The sequence below is a fragment of the Leptopilina heterotoma genome, unplaced genomic scaffold, assembly GCF_015476425.1.
Source record: "Leptopilina heterotoma isolate Lh14 unplaced genomic scaffold, ASM1547642v1 Lhet_281, whole genome shotgun sequence".
Taxonomy (NCBI): Eukaryota; Metazoa; Arthropoda; class Insecta; order Hymenoptera; family Figitidae; genus Leptopilina; species Leptopilina heterotoma.
The window spans coordinates 617963-643468 of NW_025110988.1; the positions used below are offsets into that span (position 1 = coordinate 617963).

The window sequence follows — 25506 nt, forward strand, 5'->3', positions numbered from 1 at the left end:
AGTGACAATCAGTTTGCCAAGGACTTGTGCACATTTTAAGACGACATCTTCTTCAAGTTTCGGCAGGAGCAGAGTGGACATTTCTGAGACTCAAAAGAAAATTCTAATCCATACCAATCAACACCTGTCAGCAAGAGAAGAGTAAGTTTGTGAATCTCTCTATCCTTATTCTAATCTATTCCCTGTCAGTAATTGTTAATTAATTCAAAGAAGTAAACAAGGTTAATCAATCATGCCTACCGATTCCTCAGAAGATTTAGCAAATTTAAAGAGCGAGAGAAGAGTATTAAAATCTAAATTTACCAAATTTATTAATTTTATTAAAAACGAACAAAATGCATCCAAATACACAGAAGTTCGTTTGCGAATTCAAAAAATCGAAGGTATTTTAGAGCAGTTTGAAGATATTCAATCAAAAATTGACGCAATTTCGCAAGACTCAAATTCCGACGATTTTGATAGTTTTGAAACTCTTTATTACAGCGAAATGAGTAAAGCTCATGATTTGCTTAACAAAGAAAATGCACGTCCGGTTATTAACGATTCACTCACAAATTCTAGGAATTTAAACCAAGTTCCTCAAAATCACATTCGCTTACCAACTATTGAACTAACGACATTTGATGGTTCATACGATAAATGGTTGGATTTCTTTAATTCTTTTACGTCAATGGTTCACAATAATCGAGATCTTTCAGATTTACAAAAGTTACATTATTTAAGGTCGTGTCTTAAGGGAGAAGCAATGTCAATTATCTCCTCTTTAGAATGTTCAATAGAAAATTATTCCATCTCTTGGGAATTGCTTCAAAAAAGATTTGACAATAAACGCATAATCATTCGAACTCATGTAGATGCATTGTTAGAATATCCAAAATTAATAAAGGAATCTGCCCAGGAATTAAGGAAATTGTTAGATCTTGTGCAAATTCATTTACGAGCATTAAAATCATTAAATGAGCCAGTAGATTCTTGGGACACCTTAATCATACACCTTATCACATTAAAACTCGATAGAAATACACACAAAGAATGGGAAGAGTCAATTGTTGGATCAGATATGCCAAAAATGAAAAAATTTTTGTTATTTCTGGAACAACGATGTCAAATTTTACAAATCGCATCAATTAATTTAAACATGCATTCAAATAATGCAGGTAATTCAGTTCCAAAAAACAAACCACAGAATACACAAAAAAAACAAGCGCTTATGGTTGCTGGAAAATCTAATTTATGTATTATTTGTAATGCCGAACACAGATTATATAAATGCGAAATGTTCTTAAAACTCAGTATTAAGGAACGGGTAGAAAAATTAAAGGAAGCCAAGGTATGTTTCAATTGTTTAAATAGCGGACATATCAATTCAGAATGCAAATGGACGGGTTGTCGTAAATGCGGGAAAAATCATAATACATTACTACATTATGAGGGAAGGAATGATAATTCGAAAGAAGGATCAAATAAGGAAATCAATACAACCACAAATAATCCAACTCCTCAAGTTTGTAGCGCTATAATGACATCTCAAGTTTTGCTTTCAACTGCTGTAATTAAAATGAGGGCTAGCGATAACAGTCTCAAACAAGCGCGCGTTCTATTAGATAATGGATCCCAATCGAATTTTATCACTGAAAATTTTGCAAAATCGTTAAATCTCCCAACAAAAAAAATCAACCTTCCAGTTGAAGGGTTGAATCAGATTGAAACGCGTATAAACCAATCTATTAACACACAAATATTTTCTAAACATTCCAATTACAAGGAAAATGTCGAATTTCTCGTTATACCTCAAATCTGTAATTTATTGCCGAATCAATTCATTGATAGATGCGCACTTACCATTCCACATAATATTCAGCTAGCAGATCCGGAATTTTATAAACCAAATCACATTGATGCATTACTCGGAGTAGAAATCTTTTATGATTTGCTTATGCTGGGTCAGATTGAGATACCAGGCCATAAAGCCAAATTACACAAAACACAGTTAGGGTGGATAATCTCAGGTAAGCTCGGATCAGGTAGGAAATGTAAACCTTCTACTAGTATGCTCACGCTAGGTACACTAAATAAAAACATTTGTCAATTTTGGGAATTAGAAGAAATAAAAGATAAAACCTTTTTATCCGAAGAGCAATTTGAAGTTGAAGAGCATTTTAAAAGAACCACACAACGCGATCCTCAAACAGGAAATTATACAGTTTCTCTACCATTTAATAAAAAGGTAGAAAATTTAGGAGAGTCATTCAAACTAGTTGAAAAACAATTTTTAGCGTTAGAGCGAAGACTTGCAAAAAACCCAGATTTAAAATCCGCGTATGTAAAAGGCATGCAAGAATCAATACAATTAGGGCATATGGTTGAAATTAACGATGACGATATTCAAAAGCGACATTGTTTTTTACCACATCACCCTGTAATAAAAGAATCGAGTTCCTCTACTAAGACTAGAATCGTATCCAACGCGTCCTTTAAAACAAGCTCAGGGATTTCTTTGAATGATTGTTTGAAAGTGGGTGCCGTTGTTCAAAATAGTAGCTTTGAAATCACACTAAAATTCAGAACACACCAAATTGTTTTAGTAGCAGACATTGAAAAAATGTACAAGCAAGTACTTTTAAACAAAGATGATGCGCAATATCAATTAGCACTCTGGAGAGAAAACGAAAACGAAATAATAAAGAAATTTATTATTCCCGTAGTTTTGTTCGGAACCTCCGCAGCTCCTTTTTTAGCAACACGTATTTTAAATCAATTAGCTGAAGACGAAAGAGATCGTTTTCCTTTAGGCAGCAAAGCTTTAAAGGAAGACTGCTACGTAGACGACATAATGACAGGAGATGACGACATAATAAAGACTATACAACTTCGGGACGAATTAATAAATATTACCCAATCAGCAGGGTTTCGGTTAAGAAAATGGATTTCAAACCACCCGGAAGTGGTAGAATCTTTGGCTGAATCTAATGAAAACATAGATTTGCTTATTAATAAAGGTATAGAAACTAAAGCACTCGGTATTCAGTGGAATACAATCTCCGATGAATTTGTTTACAAACTTGTTGAGAAACCAGACCATAAATATACAAAACGTACCATCTTATCTATCATTGCTGGATTATACGATCCCATAGGTTTATTAGGGCCAATTATAGTGTCAGCAAAAATTGTTATGCAACAACTGTGGCAATGTAACATAGATTGGGATGAGTCAGTTCCACATACTATTTACACCCAATGGCAAAAAATCGAAAGTCAATTGCCACTATTAAATGAAGTCAAATTTAATCGAAAGGTTATAATCAAAGATGCAGTTCGTATTGAAGTGCATGGGTTTTGCGATGCAAGCGAAAAGGCATACGGAGCCTGCATTTATATTAGGTCGGAAAATTCTAACGGGAATGTTCTCACAAATCTTTTATGTTCAAAAAATCGCGTTGCGCCATTGAAGGTAATTTCGCTTCCAAAATTAGAGTTGTGCGGAGCATTGTTGTTATCACGTTTAATTAAATCAATATTACCCGTAATAAAAAGGCCAATTGATGAAATCCTTTTATGGTCGGACTCCACCATTACTTTGCAATGGATTACCACACAACCAAATTTATTGAAAACATTCGTCGCAAATCGAGTTGTGGAAATCACTGATGCAACGAAGACAATGAAGTGGAGGCACGTGTCTTCACAGGACAACGCAGCCGATGTCCTTTCGCGCGGACAGCTTCCTGCTGAGTTCTTAAACAATGCTTTGTGGAAAAGCGGTCCACAATGGCTTAGTGAAAACCGATCTGAATGGCCTAATGACCACAGGCAGGTAGTTCCGTTACTAGAAATGAAGACAATAGTGTCACTACCCGCGGCATTAAATCAAAACGCAATGTTATATAAATATTCTAACATTAATAAATTTACACGAATTATTGCATTTATATTGCGGTTCTTAAACAATGCATCGAAAAATAAAGTTCCATCTCGCGGTTCTTTAACCATCACTGAATTAAAAAACGCACTGATAGTTATTTTAAAAATGACTCAGAGAGAATGTTTCTCTGAAGAAATCAAACAGCTGAAAAAAGAAAAATGCGTACATGTAAAAAGCGATCTCCGTTCTCTTAACCCTTTTTTAGATAATGACGGATTACTGAGAGTAGGGGGAAGATTAAAAAATTCAAGTCTTACTTATTCGGAAAAATATCCCATCATTTTACCGAAAGGTCATCATGTCACGACTTTGATTATTCGCGAGCAACATTTAATGAATTTGCACGGAGGAACACAATTAACTTTAAATTCAGTTAGGGCGAAATATTGGCCAATCAATGGAAAAAATGTTACCAAATCAGTTATACGCAAATGTGTTACTTGTTTTCGTGCAAACCCAATGGATCAAAACTATTTTATGGGCGATCTCCCACGCGATAGAGTAGTACAATCACGACCCTTTCTAAATGTGGGACTCGATTATTGTGGTCCATTTTTTATCAAGGAGAAAAAATTTCGAAATCGTGGTAAAGTAAAAACTTACGCGTGCATTTTTGTTTGTTTGGCAACTAAGGCTATTCACATTGAATTAATCACAGATTTAACGACGGAAGCATTTCTTGGCGGCTTGCGTCGATTTTTTTCAAGGCGTGGATATTCTTCGAATATTTATTCCGACAATGCCACGAATTTTGTAGGAGCAAAAAACGAACTTCACGATTTAAATAAATTTATTAATGAAACTGAACACACAGAGGAATTTACAAATTTTCTTACAAACAAAAAAATTCAGTGGCACTTTTCGCCACCTCGATCACCTCACTTTGGAGGGCTGTGGGAGGCGGCAGTCAAATCGTTTAAATCCCATTTTAAGAAAACGGTCGGGGATGCCTTGTTTACTTATGAGGAATTGTTAACCTATACAACTGAAATCGAAGCCATCCTTAATTCCCGTCCCATCACACCTTTATCTGACGATCCCAATGATTTACAAGCCCTTACTCCTGCGCATTTCCTTATTGGAGATATATTCACAAATCTTCCCGATCTCAACCTGAGGGATACTCCAACGAATCGTTTATCCAGCTGGCAACATATTCAGTACGTGCGACAACATTTTTGGAGGAGATGGTCAAAGGAATATCTCAATCAGCTGACGGTCCGATCAAAATGGCAATTCAAGAAACCGGACAATATAACCATTGGGACAATGGTTCTTTTGAAGGAAGACAATGTTCCACCCCTTCGCTGGCCTTTAGGACGGATAACAGAAATTTTTCCGGGAGAAGATGGCCTCATCAGAGTCATCACAGTCAAAACACATGCGGGGACCTACAAGCGCTCCACTAGAGGCGTGGCACGTCTCCCCATTGAATAGTCTCCAAATGCAGTGTATTAAGAAGAAAATTCTAGACAATAATTAGTGAATGAATGTCAATGCAACTTAGAGACTCAGACATTGTGTTGTTAACTTAAACTTTGTTGCTCTGTTCATATCATTAAATATTGAACCGTGCTCGTTCAAGGCGGGCGGAATGTTTATATTCGTTATTTGCAACAGATGTTTGGTTTATATCCATCTATGAAATTCTCATTCTAGTGAAAGAGAAACAAATGAATTGTTCTCAAAAACGTCTTTTCAAATTTTATGATGTATTTTATAACTTAATCCTGGAAATATTAGTCTACACTTTAATCCTGAAAATGTGTTCTAATCCTCAAAAAAAAAAAAAACTTTCAAAACTCGTCAAATCCTTTAAATTGTTTTATGACGAGAGTAAAGGTCTCTTTACTAAAATTTGTGTGACCCTGAGATAGGGTGGAGACAAATTGCAAAAAATCCAGGTAGAATCTTAAATTCATTCCCACTCCTCAAAACTTTGTACCCCCACTCTTGTAAACCTTATTTTTGACAGAACTTTACTTCACTTCAATTTGTAACTTGTTGAAATAAACACCTTTGTACAATGTACATTTCACTGCTCAAATTCATTCAAATAACCAAATTATTCTCCGCGTCTTATTAACTTAACACGCGGGCATTGTATCCTAGTTCATTAAAAATTATAAGTTAGTGGTGCAATGCCAAAAGATAACACATGTATTTTTATGAAAAAAAAGAATGTTTTAGAGAGATTCTGCATTTCATTCATTTCAATAATTCCCTCTTCAGTAAATTTTACAAAAGAAAAATAAATAGACAATGAAAAGAATTTCGTAATAATTAAAATTTTTAAATTTGTTCTCTCTTTATTTTTTATTTAAATTATTAATAATGTAAACAATTCCAATAATTCTTTTTGAGAAAATGTTTTTAAAAAATAAATAATTACTATTTTTTTAATTTGATTTATTGTTAAAATTTCAATTGTTAATAATTTGAATAATTCCCTCTTCGAGAAAATTTACAAAAAAAATATAAATAAAAAATAACTCATTTATAAGGAATAGAATTTTTAAACTTGTTTTGTTGTTATTTTCTATTTTAATTATTAATAACTTAAATAATTCGAATAATTTCATCTTCAAGAAATTATACAAAAAAAATAATTTAAAATGTAAAATGTTTTGTTGTTCTTTTTAATTTAAAAAATTTAAGAATTTCTCTTGGAGAAATTGTGCAAAAAACTCAATATAAAAAATAAGAATTAAAAATTAAAAATTTATTTTGTCGTTGTTATTTTTTAATTTTGTTAAATTGAATTAAATCGTTAATTGTTAAAAGAATAAATTCCAAATAACAATGAATCGGAAAAAACTTTATTTTTCCAAAAGTAATTGATTTGAAAATAGAAAAATAAATGAAAAAAAAAAATTGAAAGTTTGATGATTATCAGAGTGAGGACAATTGAAATAATCCGAGTTCCTTATGTAAAGAAAAAAAAATAAAGTGAATTAAAGAGAATAAAAAAAAATAGTCTTACATAGTACGAGGTCAAGTGTTGAGCGCGTGAAAACTCATAGTTCTAAAGGCAATGCTCTTTCTCCTTGAGCTAGTTGGTGGTCGTCGTCGGACGTTGCACTATTGGCATTACATGCAGTCAATAACGTTGAACAGGCCAGGTTGCAATTAATTGCCGCTAAACGTCCTCATGAGCAACAGGTAAGGAAGAAGATTAATTTATTAGCAACATCGAGATATGTGCAAATAGAATTATTCCGTTGACACTAAATTCAAAGGAATCTCCAACAAGTGCACAAGAAATAAAAAAAGAAGAAGCCCTATTTTCTATTAATACTGCTGTTTATTAAGCGAAAGAAAATTTAATTATTTTCCAATCACTTATTTTCAAACTATACATTTCTAACAATTATTTTCAAAATATTGTAAAAATATTAATTTTATTGTAAAAATTTATTTATTTTATTAATTTTAATTATTTTTACTCTGCTTATTTTTATTTTAATTGCTTTTATTTCGTTTATTTTTATTTTGTTTATTTTTATTTTTCTTCTACTTTTTTTTATTTTAATTATCTTTATTTCGTTTATTTTTATTTTATTTATTTTATTTTAATATTATTTTACTGTTATTAACAGTCAAAACGTTTTTACTCAATTAATTTTTCAAATCAGGTGGTCGATTATGTAATTTAATTTTTATTTTGACTTTCAATTTTCACTTCCACTTTGATGGTTTGTTATTTTCAATTTGATGTTCAATTTGACAAATTGATTTTCTCTTTTATTTTCACTTTGTCAGATTTTTATTTTCACTTCCTGTGAAAGTGAAAGTAAAAATAAAAATTTATCAAACCAACAGGGAAATTTATTTTTACTTCACTATTTTCAAAAGTCACTTTTACAGTGAAAGTAAAAATGAAACTGAAAATAAAAATCGCAAGAATTCAATTATTCTCATAAATAATAAAATTATTTGGAAATATTCAATTATTTTTATAAAAAGTACAATTCTTGTCAGGAATTCAATTATTTTCAAAATAATTTTAATGGCATTTCACAAAAGGATTCAATTATTTTTTAAAATTTTTAGAAAAATTTTTCAAAAGAATTCAATTATTTCTAAAATTTTAATAAATTTTTCGAAACAATTCAATTTTTTTTATAAATTTTTAGTAAAATTTTTCGAAATAAATTAAAATATTTTTTATAAATAATAAAATTCTTCTCAGGAATTGAATTATTTTCAATAAAATTTTAATAAAATTTTTCGAACAATTTCGATTATTTTTCAAAATTATAATAAAATTTTTCCAAAAAATTCAATTATTCTCAAATGTTTTGAAAAAATTCTTTATAAATTTTAATTATTTTCAAAATTTTCAATCAAAACTATTAAGAAAAAAGTAGATAATTTCCAAGAAATTTAAAGAAATTTTATTAAAAATTTTATTATATTTACGAAAACTCTAAAAAAAACTGATTAAAAGAATTAAATTTTCTATAAATAATTTTAATAAAATTTAGTAATAAAAAAAAAAAAAATTAATGTAAAACAAAAAAAAAAAAAAATTAAAAAAAAAATTAAAATTAAATTAAATTAATTAATTAAATTAATTAAAATTAAAATTAAAATTAAAATTAAAATTAAAATTATTGTAAAACACTATTTTTTGGAAACCTTAAAAGAAATTATTCATAAAATTCAATTAGGCTTTTCAAATTTTGAATACAAAATTATTAAACAAAATCCATTATTTTCAAAAAATTCAAATAAATTCTTCAAAATAATTCAGTTGTTTTAATAAATATTTTAATAATATTCTTGGGAAAAATTCAATTATTTTCATAAATAGTAAAATTCTTTGTGAAAATTCAATTATTTTCAATACAATTTTAAAAAATTTAATTATTTTCAATTCAATTTAAATTAAATTCGACGAAAGGATTCAATTATTTTTTTTAATTTTTAATAAAATTTTTTCAAAAGAATTCAATAATTATTTTCTACAATTTTTAATAAATTCTTCGAAACAACTCAATTATTCTTACAAAGAGTAAAATTCTGCGCAAGAATTAAATTATTTTTATAAATAATGAAATTCTTCTCAAGAATTCAATTATTTTTATAAATAATAAAATTCTTCTCAAGAATTCAATTATTTACAATACAATTTTAATAAAATTCAATAATAAAATTTTTAATTATAATTATTAACAAATCAGATTATTGTAAGAAGTTTAAAAAAATTTTTTGTTCAATTAAATTATTTTTAAAATTTTCAATAAAAGTTATAGGAAAAACTACATTGATTTAAAAAAAACTGAAAGAAATTCTTCAAAAAATATTTAATAATAATATTTTTAAAAATCTAATTTTTTAATAATAATTTTAATAAAATTTAACAACATTAATTTCAAGAAATTTTAAGAAATTATATTAAAAAATTTAATTATTTACAAAAACTCTAAAAGAATTTAATTTTCTATAAATAATAAATAATTTTAATAAAATTTAATAATAAAATTACTAATAAACATGATATTTCAATTATTTTAAATAATTCAATTATTTTAAATAATTCAATTATTTTCAATAATTCAATTATTTTCAATAATTCGATTATTTTCAATAATTTAATAATTATTTTCAATAATCCAATTATTTTAAATAATTCAATTATTTTCAATAATTCGATTATTTTCAATAATTTAATAATTATTTTCAATAATCAAATTATTTCAAATAATTTTAATAAAATTCTTGACAAGAATTAAATTGTTTTCAAAAATTTTAATAATATTCTTTGGAAGAATTCAATTACTTTCCAGAATAATAAAATTCTTTGCGAGAATTCAATTATTTTCAACCTACAATTTTAATAAAATTTCTCGAAAGAATTCAATTATTTTCAAATTTTTTTTTTAAATACTTCTCTGTAGAATTCAATAATTTTCAATACATTAAGTTTAAAATTTTTCAAATTTTAAATGAAAAATTATTAGAAATGTTAGGAAATAAAGAAGCAAACAAAAACTAAATTTAAACTGCGAACAGATAACCAGAATACAACGATTATTAACATAGATTACAATTATTACAATAAATAAATATTTATTTGATAAAATCGAAAGGCAATCGTTTATTTGAATCAAATAAATTTTTTTTATTATTAAAACTTTTCCACTCGTAAAAAATTACTTCAATATCGAATCTCATAAAGTTTCCTCTTTTTTCTCCTTTTGAAAAAAAAAATAAAATACTAATACGAGGGAGGGAAAAAAAGGGAACAATGAAAGAAATATGTATATATATATATATATATATATATAGATATTTCTGAGTCGTTACATAAAATTTTATTGTCTACTGAAGTAAAGTCAGTTTATACTCAAATATATATACTTGGAGATGACAAAAGATTGCACTTATTTTTATCGTCATTTCCTATTGAAGAGAAACGCAACTGTCATTGCAATATGACGTACAACGAAGAATAACTTCTTAATCTCATTTGCGACCGCACATGTACATAATCGGCGTAAACGCCAGGTTCATGAACTCAATTCAGTTCAAGGAGGCATATATTGAATATTTGTTTGCAGTGCCGGTTTGCGTTTCTTTGCAGTATATTAAATATATATATATATATAGATATATGTGTGTGCGCCTGCATATTGCAAAGATGTCAATGAAGAGAAACCACGCTCTGGGTTTTATGTATTTATATATCTATATATGCAAGTTTTATATACTCGACTATATTTGTCTTGAATATTTTCAAGGTAAAGGCATAGAACTTACATAGTCCAGGGACACTTTGTCACTGGGGCAATGATCGATTGTGTTTTTTTCATTTTAATTTTCCTTCAATGAAGAATGTTAATTGACTCTGTTTAATACGTAAACAGTCATTAGTGATTCTTTTTCTTTTTCAAAATTTTCTATATTTATAATGTTGTGGAAATTTATTGACTACTGTTAAAAAATCTATATACAAATTTATATTAACAGTAGTTAATATAATTAACTACTGCTAATTAATTTATTGACAGTAGTCAAAACTTTATTTTATTTTTTTTTTTGTTTTTTGTATTGTATTGTATAGTAGGTACAGAAATAATAAAATAAAAATAATAAACATAAAAAAAAATTGTAAAAATGGCTATTTATTAGTGAAATTTACTAATTTATAAGCAAAAAATCAGTCACTAAATCAAATTAGTAAATATTTTTACTAATTCAAATTTAGAGAGTAGGGTTGCAACAAAAATTTAATTTTGTTTTTCCCTTACTTTTCCTGATTTCCAAACAGAATTTTCACTTTTTTCCTGACCCTAAAGAATATTCTGATTTACTCTAAATATGATTAGATACTAAAAAAAAATGTTCTATTACATTTATTTACAAATTTCTTCAAAAGTAAAATTATTCGAAAACATCAATAACTTCATTTTTAAATAAATATTTAATCATTATTTATTTTCCATAGGAATTAAGATTTTCAAAAATTAAAATTCAAACCTTTTTGAAATTCAACAATTTATAAGAATGTTCTTCATGTTTTATAATAATTAAGGATGACCGAGTGATAAAATTATTATTTTATATTATCAAAATACTGTTACTGTAATTTCTTTAAAATTATTTTCATCATTTCAATTCAATTATTATTTTCTAGAAATTTTAATTAAAATTCTTCTTTAAATCAATTTTTTTTAAAATAATTTTTAAAAAAATTCTTTGAGAATTTTCAAATCCATTTGTTTTCAATTCAAATATACGAAATTTCGATTATTCGAAACTTATATTAGAAAATAAAAACTTCAAATAATTTCCAAAAAAAATTCAATTAATCTTTTTCAAAAACATTTATTCTACAAAATTGTTAGCTAAAAGTATAAAAAATCCAGCTTTTCAAAGATTTTAATTTGATACCATTTCAAAATTCAATTATTTCCAAAAATTCATGCTAATATGCTTTTAATATTCAATTATTATCCAAAATTTTAACTGAAATTCATTTTTAAATCCATTTTTATTAGAAAATTCTACGAGAATTTAATTATTTAAATACAAAAATATATAATTTATTGAATAAATGGATCAAATTGATACCAAAAATTTGGATCAAGTTTTGATATGATCCACATTTTTGGTATCAATTAATTGCAACTTGATACTTTTAAGTAAACAGTGTTCATAAAGAATTTTATCAACAAATTTTCAAAGAATTTAATTCTTTCGACAAATTTTAATAAAATTTTTAAGAATAATTACAATTTTCGAGGAATTTGATTAAAATTGTATTAAAAATGATTGAAATTCTGAGATGAATTTTATTTATGAATATAATTTATTGAATCCCTGTCAAAAATTTTATTATTTATGAAAATAATTGAATTATTGACAAGAAATTCATAAAAATTTTGTAAATAATTGAATTCATGTGAAATTTTTATTATTTATGAAAATAATTAAATGTTTGCGTGAAATTTTATTTTAATAATTGAATTCATTTGGAAAATTTTATTAAAATAGTAGATATTGAGAATAATTGATTTCTAGAAATTTTTTGAAAATAAGTAACATTATGCCTAGAATTTTATTAAAATTTTTGAAAATTTCAGAGAATAATTTTATTATTTATAAAGATAATTGAAATTTTGACGAAAATTTTTGGAAATTTTTGAACATAATGAAATTTTTACAAAGAACTGTATTACTTTTGAAAATAATTGAATTTCTGTAATCATTTGTGACTTTTCCAAAATTCAATTATTTTACTATTTTATACAAAATTCTTTTAAAAATCCATAATTTTTAATAATTAATTTAATAAATATTAATAAATTTAACTAATTTGAAAAGAATTTAAATTATTAAACTTTTTTAAAAATCTAAGTTCTTTAAAATTTCTAATTTTATTCATTAAAAATTAAAATTTTCTAAAATTTCAAATTGAAACCTTTTGAAGTTCCTCAATTTATGAAAATTATAAATGCAACTCTTTTAAAATCCAATTAATTTTGAAATATTTAAATAAAATTATTCGTTAAATAATTTCTAACAAGTAATAATTTTATGAATAGTTCTTCAAGAATTAAGTTAGTTAAAAAGAAATTATTGTCAGAAATAGAAAAAATTGGAGGTTTTGTATTAGAATTCGTAGTAATTTCATAGTTTATTGAGGGAAACAAAAAAGATGACAAAAATTCAGAATTTTCTTATGAATTTTAAAGAATTAATTTTATCCAGTATTTTTAATAAAATTCCCTGACTTTTTCCTGATTTTCCTGACGAATTCTACTTTTCCTAACTTTTTCCTGAGTTTCCTGATTTTTTCCTGACCTGTGACAACCCTAAGTTAGGAAAAAAATTAGTTATGAAAAAAGTATGGAAATTTATTGGCAATTGTTAATCAATTTATAAATTTAGTACAAAATATTTCTGTCTAAAAATAAACATTTAGAGTTCGTAAAAAATCAAATTTTAATTCTAATTTTAATTTAAAAATCTCTAATTTTTAGTGCCTACAATGGTTTACCTTTGGCTGTATTTTTTGGTTCAAATAAAAAAAAATATACTTATTGTTCATTTAGTTTGAAACAATTCTATTTTGTTCACGAATGAAACAAATTATTGCAGTTTTAAATTGAGTGGAATTATTAGAATGAAAAAAAATGTTGTTTTAAGTTGCAAAATGTTTATGACTCTTTGACAAGTCAAGATTTTTAAATAAAATTTAAGATTGCAATAACTTTAAAGTTAAAATAAAGGTTTATAGTTCTGTTACTATACTTTTAATTTGTGTTTTATTAAAAAATATTTGATTGCATATTGACACAGTAAATTTTCATTTAAAATAAATGAAAAGTAAATTAGGTAAATTCTACCTAATATATTTACTAGAATAATTAATATTTGGATGTAAAAAAATATTTTATTTTTTCTCCTGCTTTTCCAACGACATAAGTTATTATTACGTAATTTTATTAAACAGAGAAAAAGAAAAAAGAATACAGTACAAAATAAGAAGAAAAAATATCCTTTCAACAACTCGATCTTTTAGCAATCAAAGAAGGGCTTTTCGTGGTATTGGAAAGATTCTTGAATACCACTGGGAATCTGACTCCTGACGAAAGAAGCTCAAGGGTTATCAAAGTAGGAAGAAAGAAAAGAGGGAAATCATCCCTCGTTAATGCCAAAGTAATGACTGGGGTAGAAACTCTCGAGGACCCTCCAACGGTCCATCTAACCAAGAAGAAAAGCGTGCCCACTCTTATAAAGACTCGTGTCAATCATCATCACCAGAAGTCACGAGGTCAAGCAAAAAAAAAAGATCGAGGGACAATTTTTCTATAATAAATATATGACAACCATATCATTTTATCAATATACAAATGACAACCATATTCTATTAAATCAATTTTTCTTCACACTATTTTCATTGTATATAATAATCTAAAAGCGTATTTTGAATATCAATAGAGGAAGGGTTGTTGTTATTATCGGAGCGATCAATGATTTTTTTTCTCTCCATTTTTTTGTTTTGTTTGGAAACTGCGATGCCACATCCGGACATTCCCATTTCCTGTCGGGAATATTGCTTAACTTACATACCCATTTCCCAAAGACTTAGGGGGAAATTTTTCAAAGGCACTGTGGCGAATAGTCACGCGAACATAATTCCCTGTTTAGATTTGAGTTTCTTAGAAATAAGCTATCTTTGGGGAGTCCCTGTTCTGTTATTATAGATATTGGCTGCATGTCTCATTGGTAAACCGTCTGCACGATATACTTTTTTGGCAAAAAAAAAGAGGAAAACAAAATTTAATACGAGGGGAAAAAAGACGAAAAGTATAATTAATACTGCAACAAAAAAAATTAATTTGTATTTATTATAACTGCTTTAAAAATAAATTTATTTATTTTTTACACCCAGAGAAATGTTTCATTTGAAACATGCAATATATATTTGCATAGTTACCACAAAAATTTAATTTTCTTTTCCCCTGATTTCCAGACAAAATTTTCACTTTTTCCCTAACACTAAAAAATATTTTGATTCACTCAAAAAATGACTATAGATACTCAAAAAAAAAATGTTCTATTACATTTATTTACGAATTTCTTCAAAACTTAAATTATTCGAAAACATTAATAACTTCGTTTTTAAACAAATATTTAATTATTATTTTTCCATAGAAAATAAGATTTTCAATAATTTCAAATTCAAATCTTTTAAAATTTAATAACTTATAAGAATATCTTCATGTTTTTATAATAATTAAAAATAACTCAGTAATAAAATTATTATTTTATATAAAAATATTGTTACTTTAACTTCTTCGAAATTATTTTCAACATTTAAATTCACTTATTACTATTTTCTAGAATTTTTAACTAAAATTCTTCTTTAAATCAATTATTTTTTATAATTTTTGAAAAAATTCTTTGGAATTTTTAAATCGATTTGTTTACAATAATTCAATTTTTCGAAACTTCGGTTATTTGGAAATTATTAAATTAAATTATATTAGAAAATAAAAACTTCAAAAAATTTTTAAAAAAATTTAATAAAACTTTTTCGAAAAAATTAATTCTACAGAATTTCCAGTTAAAAGTACGAAAAATTAAAATTTTTCGAGGAATTTATTTAAAATTAACTTAAAAATATTCGAAATTCTGCGATGAAAATAATTGAATTTCTAAAAGAATTAAAAATTTGGTTCGAATTCTCTCTTGAAGGAGAAAAAAAAAGATTTAGTTCTTTGTTTAGAGAAAGAGAATAAATTTAATAAAAACGAAATTAAATGATAATTAATTAATTAATTAATTAATATTAAATAATAATTAAAGTGAATTTTTGTAACATATAAAATTAAATTTTTAAGCTAAAAGTAAAAAAAAATGCGTCAAGCCGAGAATTCCAATAATAAAATATAAAGAAAGAATGTCATTGCAAAAAATTCCAATACAGACTTTTGAAAATTATTAAAAGATGTTTGAAAAATATTTCAACAATTTAAATGAGAAATTTTTAAAATACTTTCATAATTATCGAGTAAAAAGTTTCCAATATAAAAAGGGTGTTTGAATCCAGTAGTAGAAGAAAGAGGGTTTTTAGGGCGTCTTGACAGGTGAAATGGGGAGAATTTATCACATTTATCAGAAAATATTTATAGTACAATACAACTTCTGAACGTTTACTTGTCAATTAACAACTTTTTTTTCCAATTAATCATTACAATTATTTGCAATTTATTTACAATTACTAAATACAAACAAAAATTCAAATAAAATAAGAATAAAATGAAATTAATTTGAATGAATAAATTTAAAATTTTGAAATTTTTTTGAAATTAAATAAAAAATTGAAAATAAATTACAAATTAAATAAAAAAATTGTAGATATAATTTTAATTTAAATAAAAAGCGTTAAAAATAGTTACAAAATAATTGAAGAATTGAAAATAATTAAACATTAAATAAGAAAATTGAAAATAAATTGAAATTAAATGAAAAATTTTATAAATAATTTGAAATCAAATCAAGTGCCTAAAAATAATTTAAAAATTAATTATAAAAGTAGTAAATAATTTCAAATTAGATGAAAAATTATGAATCAAAAATTTTGAATATGAAATTGAACGAAAAACTTGAAAATAATTAAAAATATTAAATGAAAAAATTGAAAATAAGTCGGAATTGACTAAAGTCATAAAAATAATTCAAAATTAAATGAAAAAAATTAAAAACATTAAAAATATTGTACAAAGAAATTGAAAATGAATTTAAATTTTAAATTCCTATTAAAAGATAAATTTTTCTAATCAAAAAAAAAAAAAATTTTAAATTCATTTAAAGAAGAATAAAAGTCATACGAAACAGGAATAAAAAAATATTTTCTTCCCCTTTCGATATAAACTTTAATGAATATTATTTAGTAAGATTAATTATTATATATACGATAAATTACATAATTTTTCGAATGTAAATGGGGAAAAATTTCAAAACTATTCGATTATCACTTTTGTGTAAAATAAATCTTGTAATGTTTATTATGGATTTGTAATAGAAATCTCCTTATACGAAGAAAATCTAAATTAGAATCGCGATGCCAGAAAGACAGATATGGGTGTCTCGAACTCACGTGCTTTGAATTTTAAATTTCTCCCTCTCTCTATATATAGCAATCGTTTTGAAAGTAAATCAGTTTTCATATTGTATAATTTCATATACTTGTCAGTCAATTTTCATGATGAGAAATGTTTTTGAAAACAAAAACAGAAATTATTATTATTACACCGAGAAAACAATATATTTGAATCAAATTTAATTATCTTTGCTATGCAGTCAACGAAAAATTATTTTGGCATTAATAATTCTGATTCAATATCATAATAAGTTTGATTCAATAAAAATTATATTTAATTCAATTATAAAATATGTTTTAATACAAAACATATTTTTTTTTGGTAGGCAACATATTTTTGGATTAAAAAAAATTGTTCTCAATGTTTAGAATTATTTTTTTATTTCAATAATTATCATTTGATTCAAATAACTGATTACTTGCCAATTATAAATTAAATATTTACTTGAATTAAATAATTTTTAGTGTTTTGAGTCAATTAAATGATGTATTTGCTTAAAATACTGAAATTATTGATTAATAATTTAATACAAAAAATTTATATTAAAAAATATAAATTAATATAAAATTAAATTTAATTAATACGATTTACTATACCAAATACAATTTAATTGATGTAAATAAAAATTATTTGATTCAAGTAAATATTCAATTGATAATAGTTAGATAAATAATCTGTTATTTGAATCAAATTATTTTCAGTTTATTTGAAGCAAATATCATTATGACTTTGACAAATACCAATTGACTTGTAAATAAAAATTATTTGATACAAATAAATATTTACCTGATACATGTAAATATTTATTAATAAACACTTCCTTTGATTCGAATAAAAAATAGTTTAATCGAATCAAAATAAATTTTTCCTTCAATCTGAGTATTATAAAGTAAACATAAAACTTTTCCTTCCCTAAAAATAGTTTCTATTAAATCTTTTTGTGCGTTTTCTGAAGGGAAATAGAAAGTGTTATCTTTTGGCATTGCACCACTAACTTATAATTTTTAATGAACTAGGATACAATGCCCGCGTGTTAAGTTAATAAGACGCGGAGAATAATTTGGTTATTTGAATGAATTTGAGCAGTGAAATGTACATTGTACAAAGGTGTTTATTTCAACAAGTTACAAATTGAAGTGAAGTAAAGTTCTGTCAAAAATAAGGTTTACAAGAGTGGGGGTACAAAGTTTTGAGGAGTGGGAATGAATTTAAGATTCTACCTGGATTTTTTGCAATTTGTCTCCACCCTATCTCAGGGTCACACAAATTTTAGTAAAGAGACCTTTACTCTCGTCATAAAACAATTTAAAGGATTTGACGAGTTTTGAAAGTTTTTTTTTTTTTGAGGATTAGAACACATTTTCAGGATTAAAGTGTAGACTAATATTTCCAGGATTAAGTTATAAAATACATCATAAAATTTGAAAAGACGTTTTTGAGAACAATTCATTTGTTTCTCTTTCACTAGAATGAGAATTTCATAGATGGATATAAACCAAACATCTGTTGCAAATAACGAATATAAACATTCCGCCCGCCTTGAACGAGCACGGTTCAATATTTAATGATATGAACAGAGCAACAAAGTTTAAGTTAACAACACAATGTCTGAGTCTCTAAGTTGCATTGACATTCATTCACTAATTATTGTCTAGAATTTTCTTCTTAATACACTGCATTTGGAGACTATTCAATGGGGAGACGTGCCACGCCTCTAGTGGAGCGCTTGTAGGTCCCCGCATGTGTTTTGACTGTGATGACTCTGATGAGGCCATCTTCTCCCGGAAAAATTTCTGTTATCCGTCCTAAAGGCCAGCGAAGGGGTGGAACATTGTCTTCCTTCAAAAGAACCATTGTCCCAATGGTTATATTGTCCGGTTTCTTGAATTGCCATTTTGATCGGACCGTCAGCTGATTGAGATATTCCTTTGACCATCTCCTCCAAAAATGTTGTCGCACGTACTGAATATGTTGCCAGCTGGATAAACGATTCGTTGGAGTATCCCTCAGGTTGAGATCGGGAAGATTTGTGAATATATCTCCAATAAGGAAATGCGCAGGAGTAAGGGCTTGTAAATCATTGGGATCGTCAGATAAAGGTGTGATGGGACGGGAATTAAGGATGGCTTCGATTTCAGTTGTATAGGTTAACAATTCCTCATAAGTAAACAAGGCATCCCCGACCGTTTTCTTAAAATGGGATTTAAACGATTTGACTGCCGCCTCCCACAGCCCTCCAAAGTGAGGTGATCGAGGTGGCGAAAAGTGCCACTGAATTTTTTTGTTTGTAAGAAAATTTGTAAATTCCTCTGTGTGTTCAGTTTCATTAATAAATTTATTTAAATCGTGAAGTTCGTTTTTTGCTCCTACAAAATTCGTGGCATTGTCGGAATAAATATTCGAAGAATATCCACGCCTTGAAAAAAATCGACGCAAGCCGCCAAGAAATGCTTCCGTCGTTAAATCTGTGATTAATTCAATGTGAATAGCCTTAGTTGCCAAACAAACAAAAATGCACGCGTAAGTTTTTACTTTACCACGATTTCGAAATTTTTTCTCCTTGATAAAAAATGGACCACAATAATCGAGTCCCACATTTAGAAAGGGTCGTGATTGTACTACTCTATCGCGTGGGAGATCGCCCATAAAATAGTTTTGATCCATTGGGTTTGCACGAAAACAAGTAACACATTTGCGTATAACTGATTTGGTAACATTTTTTCCATTGATTGGCCAATATTTCGCCCTAACTGAATTTAAAGTTAATTGTGTTCCTCCGTGCAAATTCATTAAATGTTGCTCGCGAATAATCAAAGTCGTGACATGATGACCTTTCGGTAAAATGATGGGATATTTTTCCGAATAAGTAAGACTTGAATTTTTTAATCTTCCCCCTACTCTCAGTAATCCGTCATTATCTAAAAAAGGGTTAAGAGAACGGAGATCGCTTTTTACATGTACGCATTTTTCTTTTTTCAGCTGTTTGATTTCTTCAGAGAAACATTCTCTCTGAGTCATTTTTAAAATAACTATCAGTGCGTTTTTTAATTCAGTGATGGTTAAAGAACCGCGAGATGGAACTTTATTTTTCGATGCATTGTTTAAGAACCGCAATATAAATGCAATAATTCGTGTAAATTTATTAATGTTAGAATATTTATATAACATTGCGTTTTGATTTAATGCCGCGGGTAGTGACACTATTGTCTTCATTTCTAGTAACGGAACTACCTGCCTGTGGTCATTAGGCCATTCAGATCGGTTTTCACTAAGCCATTGTGGACCGCTTTTCCACAAAGCATTGTTTAAGAACTCAGCAGGAAGCTGTCCGCGCGAAAGGACATCGGCTGCGTTGTCCTGTGAAGACACGTGCCTCCACTTCATTGTCTTCGTTGCATCAGTGATTTCCACAACTCGATTTGCGACGAATGTTTTCAATAAATTTGGTTGTGTGGTAATCCATTGCAAAGTAATGGTGGAGTCCGACCATAAAAGGATTTCATCAATTGGCCTTTTTATTACGGGTAATATTGATTTAATTAAACGTGATAACAACAATGCTCCGCACAACTCTAATTTTGGAAGCGAAATTACCTTCAATGGCGCAACGCGATTTTTTGAACATAAAAGATTTGTGAGAACATTCCCGTTAGAATTTTCCGACCTAATATAAATGCAGGCTCCGTATGCCTTTTCGCTTGCATCGCAAAACCCATGCACTTCAATACGAACTGCATCTTTGATTATAACCTTTCGATTAAATTTGACTTCATTTAATAGTGGCAATTGACTTTCGATTTTTTGCCATTGGGTGTAAATAGTATGTGGAACTGACTCATCCCAATCTATGTTACATTGCCACAGTTGTTGCATAACAATTTTTGCTGACACTATAATTGGCCCTAATAAACCTATGGGATCGTATAATCCAGCAATGATAGATAAGATGGTACGTTTTGTATATTTATGGTCTGGTTTCTCAACAAGTTTGTAAACAAATTCATCGGAGATTGTATTCCACTGAATACCGAGTGCTTTAGTTTCTATACCTTTATTAATAAGCAAATCTATGTTTTCATTAGATTCAGCCAAAGATTCTACCACTTCCGGGTGGTTTGAAATCCATTTTCTTAACCGAAACCCTGCTGATTGGGTAATATTTATTAATTCGTCCCGAAGTTGTATAGTCTTTATTATGTCGTCATCTCCTGTCATTATGTCGTCTACGTAGCAGTCTTCCTTTAAAGCTTTGCTGCCTAAAGGAAAACGATCTCTTTCGTCTTCAGCTAATTGATTTAAAATACGTGTTGCTAAAAAAGGAGCTGCGGAGGTTCCGAACAAAACTACGGGAATAATAAATTTCTTTATTATTTCGTTTTCGTTTTCTCTCCAGAGTGCTAATTGATATTGCGCATCATCTTTGTTTAAAAGTACTTGCTTGTACATTTTTTCAATGTCTGCTACTAAAACAATTTGGTGTGTTCTGAATTTTAGTGTGATTTCAAAGCTACTATTTTGAACAACGGCACCCACTTTCAAACAATCATTCAAAGAAATCCCTGAGCTTGTTTTAAAGGACGCGTTGGATACGATTCTAGTCTTAGTAGAGGAACTCGATTCTTTTATTACAGGGTGATGTGGTAAAAAACAATGTCGCTTTTGAATATCGTCATCGTTAATTTCAACCATATGCCCTAATTGTATTGATTCTTGCATGCCTTTTACATACGCGGATTTTAAATCTGGGTTTTTTGCAAGTCTTCGCTCTAACGCTAAAAATTGTTTTTCAACTAGTTTGAATGACTCTCCTAAATTTTCTACCTTTTTATTAAATGGTAGAGAAACTGTATAATTTCCTGTTTGAGGATCGCGTTGTGTGGTTCTTTTAAAATGCTCTTCAACTTCAAATTGCTCTTCGGATAAAAAGGTTTTATCTTTTATTTCTTCTAATTCCCAAAATTGACAAATGTTTTTATTTAGTGTACCTAGCGTGAGCATACTAGTAGAAGGTTTACATTTCCTACCTGATCCGAGCTTACCTGAGATTATCCACCCTAACTGTGTTTTGTGTAATTTGGCTTTATGGCCTGGTATCTCAATCTGACCCAGCATAAGCAAATCATAAAAGATTTCTACTCCGAGTAATGCATCAATGTGATTTGGTTTATAAAATTCCGGATCTGCTAGCTGAATATTATGTGGAATGGTAAGTGCGCATCTATCAATGAATTGATTCGGCAATAAATTACAGATTTGAGGTATAACGAGAAATTCGACATTTTCCTTGTAATTGGAATGTTTAGAAAATATTTGTGTGTTAATAGATTGGTTTATACGCGTTTCAATCTGATTCAACCCTTCAACTGGAAGGTTGATTTTTTTTGTTGGGAGATTTAACGATTTTGCAAAATTTTCAGTGATAAAATTCGATTGGGATCCATTATCTAATAGAACGCGCGCTTGTTTGAGACTGTTATCGCTAGCCCTCATTTTAATTACAGCAGTTGAAAGCAAAACTTGAGATGTCATTATAGCGCTACAAACTTGAGGAGTTGGATTATTTGTGGTTGTATTGATTTCCTTATTTGATCCTTCTTTCGAATTATCATTCCTTCCCTCATAATGTAGTAATGTATTATGATTTTTCCCGCATTTACGACAACCCGTCCATTTGCATTCTGAATTGATATGTCCGCTATTTAAACAATTGAAACATACCTTGGCTTCCTTTAATTTTTCTACCCGTTCCTTAATACTGAGTTTTAAGAACATTTCGCATTTATATAATCTGTGTTCGGCATTACAAATAATACATAAATTAGATTTTCCAGCAACCATAAGCGCTTGTTTTTTTTGTGTATTCTGTGGTTTGTTTTTTGGAACTGAATTACCTGCATTATTTGAATGCATGTTTAAATTAATTGATGCGATTTGTAAAATTTGACATCGTTGTTCCAGAAATAACAAAAATTTTTTCATTTTTGGCATATCTGATCCAACAATTGACTCTTCCCATTCTTTGTGTGTATTTCTATCGAGTTTTAATGTGATAAGGTGTATGATTAAGGTGTCCCAAGAATCTACTGGCTCATTTAATGATTTTAATGCTCGTAAATGAATTTGCACAAGATCTAACAATTTCCTTAATTCCTGGGCAGATTCCTTTATTAATTTTGGATATTCTAACAATGCATCTACATGAGTTCGAATGATTATGCGTTTATTGTCAAATCTTTTTTGAAGCAATTCCCAAGAGATGGAATAATTTTCTATTGAACATTCTAAAGAGGAGATAATTGACATTGCTTCTCCCTTAAGACACGACCTTAAATAATGTAACTTTTGTAAATCTGAAAGATCTCGATTATTGTGAACCATTGACGTAAAAGAATTAAAGAAATCCAACCATTTATCGTATGAACCATCAAATGTCGTTAGTTCAATAGTTGGTAAGCGAATGTGATTTTGAGGAACTTGGTTTAAATTCCTAGAATTTGTGAGTGAATCGTTAATAACCGGACGTGCATTTTCTTTGTTAAGCAAATCATGAGCTTTACTCATTTCGCTGTAATAAAGAGTTTCAAAACTATCAAAATCGTCGGAATTTGAGTCTTGCGAAATTGCGTCAATTTTTGATTGAATATCTTCAAACTGCTCTAAAATACCTTCGATTTTTTGAATTCGCAAACGAACTTCTGTGTATTTGGATGCATTTTGTTCGTTTTTAATAAAATTAATAAATTTGGTAAATTTAGATTTTAATACTCTTCTCTCGCTCTTTAAATTTGCTAAATCTTCTGAGGAATCGGTAGGCATGATTGATTAACCTTGTTTACTTCTTTGAATTAATTAACAATTACTGACAGGGAATAGATTAGAATAAGGATAGAGAGATTCACAAACTTACTCTTCTCTTGCTGACAGGTGTTGATTGGTATGGATTAGAATTTTCTTTTGAGTCTCAGAAATGTCCACTCTGCTCCTGCCGAAACTTGAAGAAGATGTCGTCTTAAAATGTGCACAAGTCCTTGGCAAACTGATTGTCACTATTTTATGTATTAGCGTGTTTCACTTTGCATCGTTTGTTTTATTTATGTCACTTGAGTCAATCATTAAAACAATACACACTTGTATTGTGAGAGTTTAATTAATTTCACCAATTGTTTTCCTTGAACAATTTTTCACTGCAACTTATCACTTTTCGCGCATACAATTGCTCATTTAGTATCCGGCTCGAAGGACCATGTTATCTTTTGGCATTGCACCACTAACTTATAATTTTTAATGAACTAGGATACAATGCCCGCGTGTTAAGTTAATAAGACGCGGAGAATAATTTGGTTATTTGAATGAATTTGAGCAGTGAAATGTACATTGTACAAAGGTGTTTATTTCAACAAGTTACAAATTGAAGTGAAGTAAAGTTCTGTCAAAAATAAGGTTTACAAGAGTGGGGGTACAAAGTTTTGAGGAGTGGGAATGAATTTAAGATTCTACCTGGATTTTTTGCAATTTGTCTCCACCCTATCTCAGGGTCACACAAATTTTAGTAAAGAGACCTTTACTCTCGTCATAAAACAATTTAAAGGATTTGACGAGTTTTGAAAGTTTTTTTTTTTTTGAGGATTAGAACACATTTTCAGGATTAAAGTGTAGACTAATATTTCCAGGATTAAGTTATAAAATACATCATAAAATTTGAAAAGACGTTTTTGAGAACAATTCATTTGTTTCTCTTTCACTAGAATGAGAATTTCATAGATGGATATAAACCAAACATCTGTTGCAAATAACGAATATAAACAGAAAGCAAGGTCAAATTTTCCTTCTTTCTTTTTTTTTACACAAAGTTGATCCGCCATCTGGTATGAAATAAACCAATAACAGAATCAACAAAGTGCCGCGCCGTATGCGACATGGTTTTTATGATGTAGACAAAACGAACGAGTTAGAAAATTGTGGTACGGCTTCCACCTGCTTTCGTATAATAAACGGAAGGGACCCTCTATTTCTGACCAAGTCTCCTCTTAATCGTAAACAACGATATCGATGATCAAACGCAATTAGCTAACCCCTGAGCCTAAAGGGTTGGCTGCCATTGTATTTATTCCATTAATGTATACACGAATACATATTGATCCACATATATGTGTACATAAATACATCGTTGCTAGTAATAATATTATAGGAAGTCTCCTATTATTTAGGCATCATCCTCCCGATGCGAAATTGCACAACTTATAATATACAAAAAGGACCTGTTTGTGCAGGTGTTACAACACTCGTGTATATAGATTCTATCTCAAATCATCGGCGTTGAAATTTACAGATTTCAACACTGATTGAGATTTTTTGTTTCTTTTATTTGGATTATTTATTATTTGAATTTTTTTTCAGAATTATTACTACAATTAACTAACTTCTTACTTACTTTTCTAAATAAAATTAGCAAATTGAAAA

The 25506-nt window shown here is 27.9% G+C and overlaps 2 protein-coding genes across 2 annotated transcripts; one reads left to right on the forward strand and one right to left on the reverse strand.

The window, feature by feature from the left end:
* Positions 1-232: 232 nt before the first annotated feature.
* On the forward strand, positions 233-7150 carry LOC122504183. Its single transcript, XM_043615121.1, has 2 exons — positions 233-5361; positions 6982-7150. The coding sequence occupies exons 1-2, from the start codon at positions 233-235 to the stop codon at positions 7148-7150; spliced, it is 5298 nt and encodes a 1765-aa protein (XP_043471056.1).
* Positions 7151-18732: 11582 nt separating this feature from the next.
* Positions 18733-23862, reverse strand: LOC122504184. Its single transcript, XM_043615122.1, has one exon. The coding sequence runs from the start codon at positions 23860-23862 to the stop codon at positions 18733-18735; it is 5130 nt and encodes a 1709-aa protein (XP_043471057.1).
* Between the last annotated feature and the right edge of the window lie 1644 nt (positions 23863-25506).

What these genes read in the sequence shown, in the direction of transcription:
- LOC122504183 (XM_043615121.1), top strand. Translation starts at nt 233, where the DNA reads ATGCCTACCGATTCCTCAGAAGATTTAGCAAATTTAAAGAGCGAGAGA. An exon ending in GCACGTCTCCCCATTGAATA is followed by an intron (nt 5,362 to 6,981) that starts GTCTCCAAATGC and finishes TCCTTGAGCTAG; the next exon opens with TTGGTGGTCGTCGTCGGACG.
- LOC122504184 (XM_043615122.1), bottom strand. Translation starts at nt 23,862, where the DNA reads ATGCCTACCGATTCCTCAGAAGATTTAGCAAATTTAAAGAGCGAGAGA.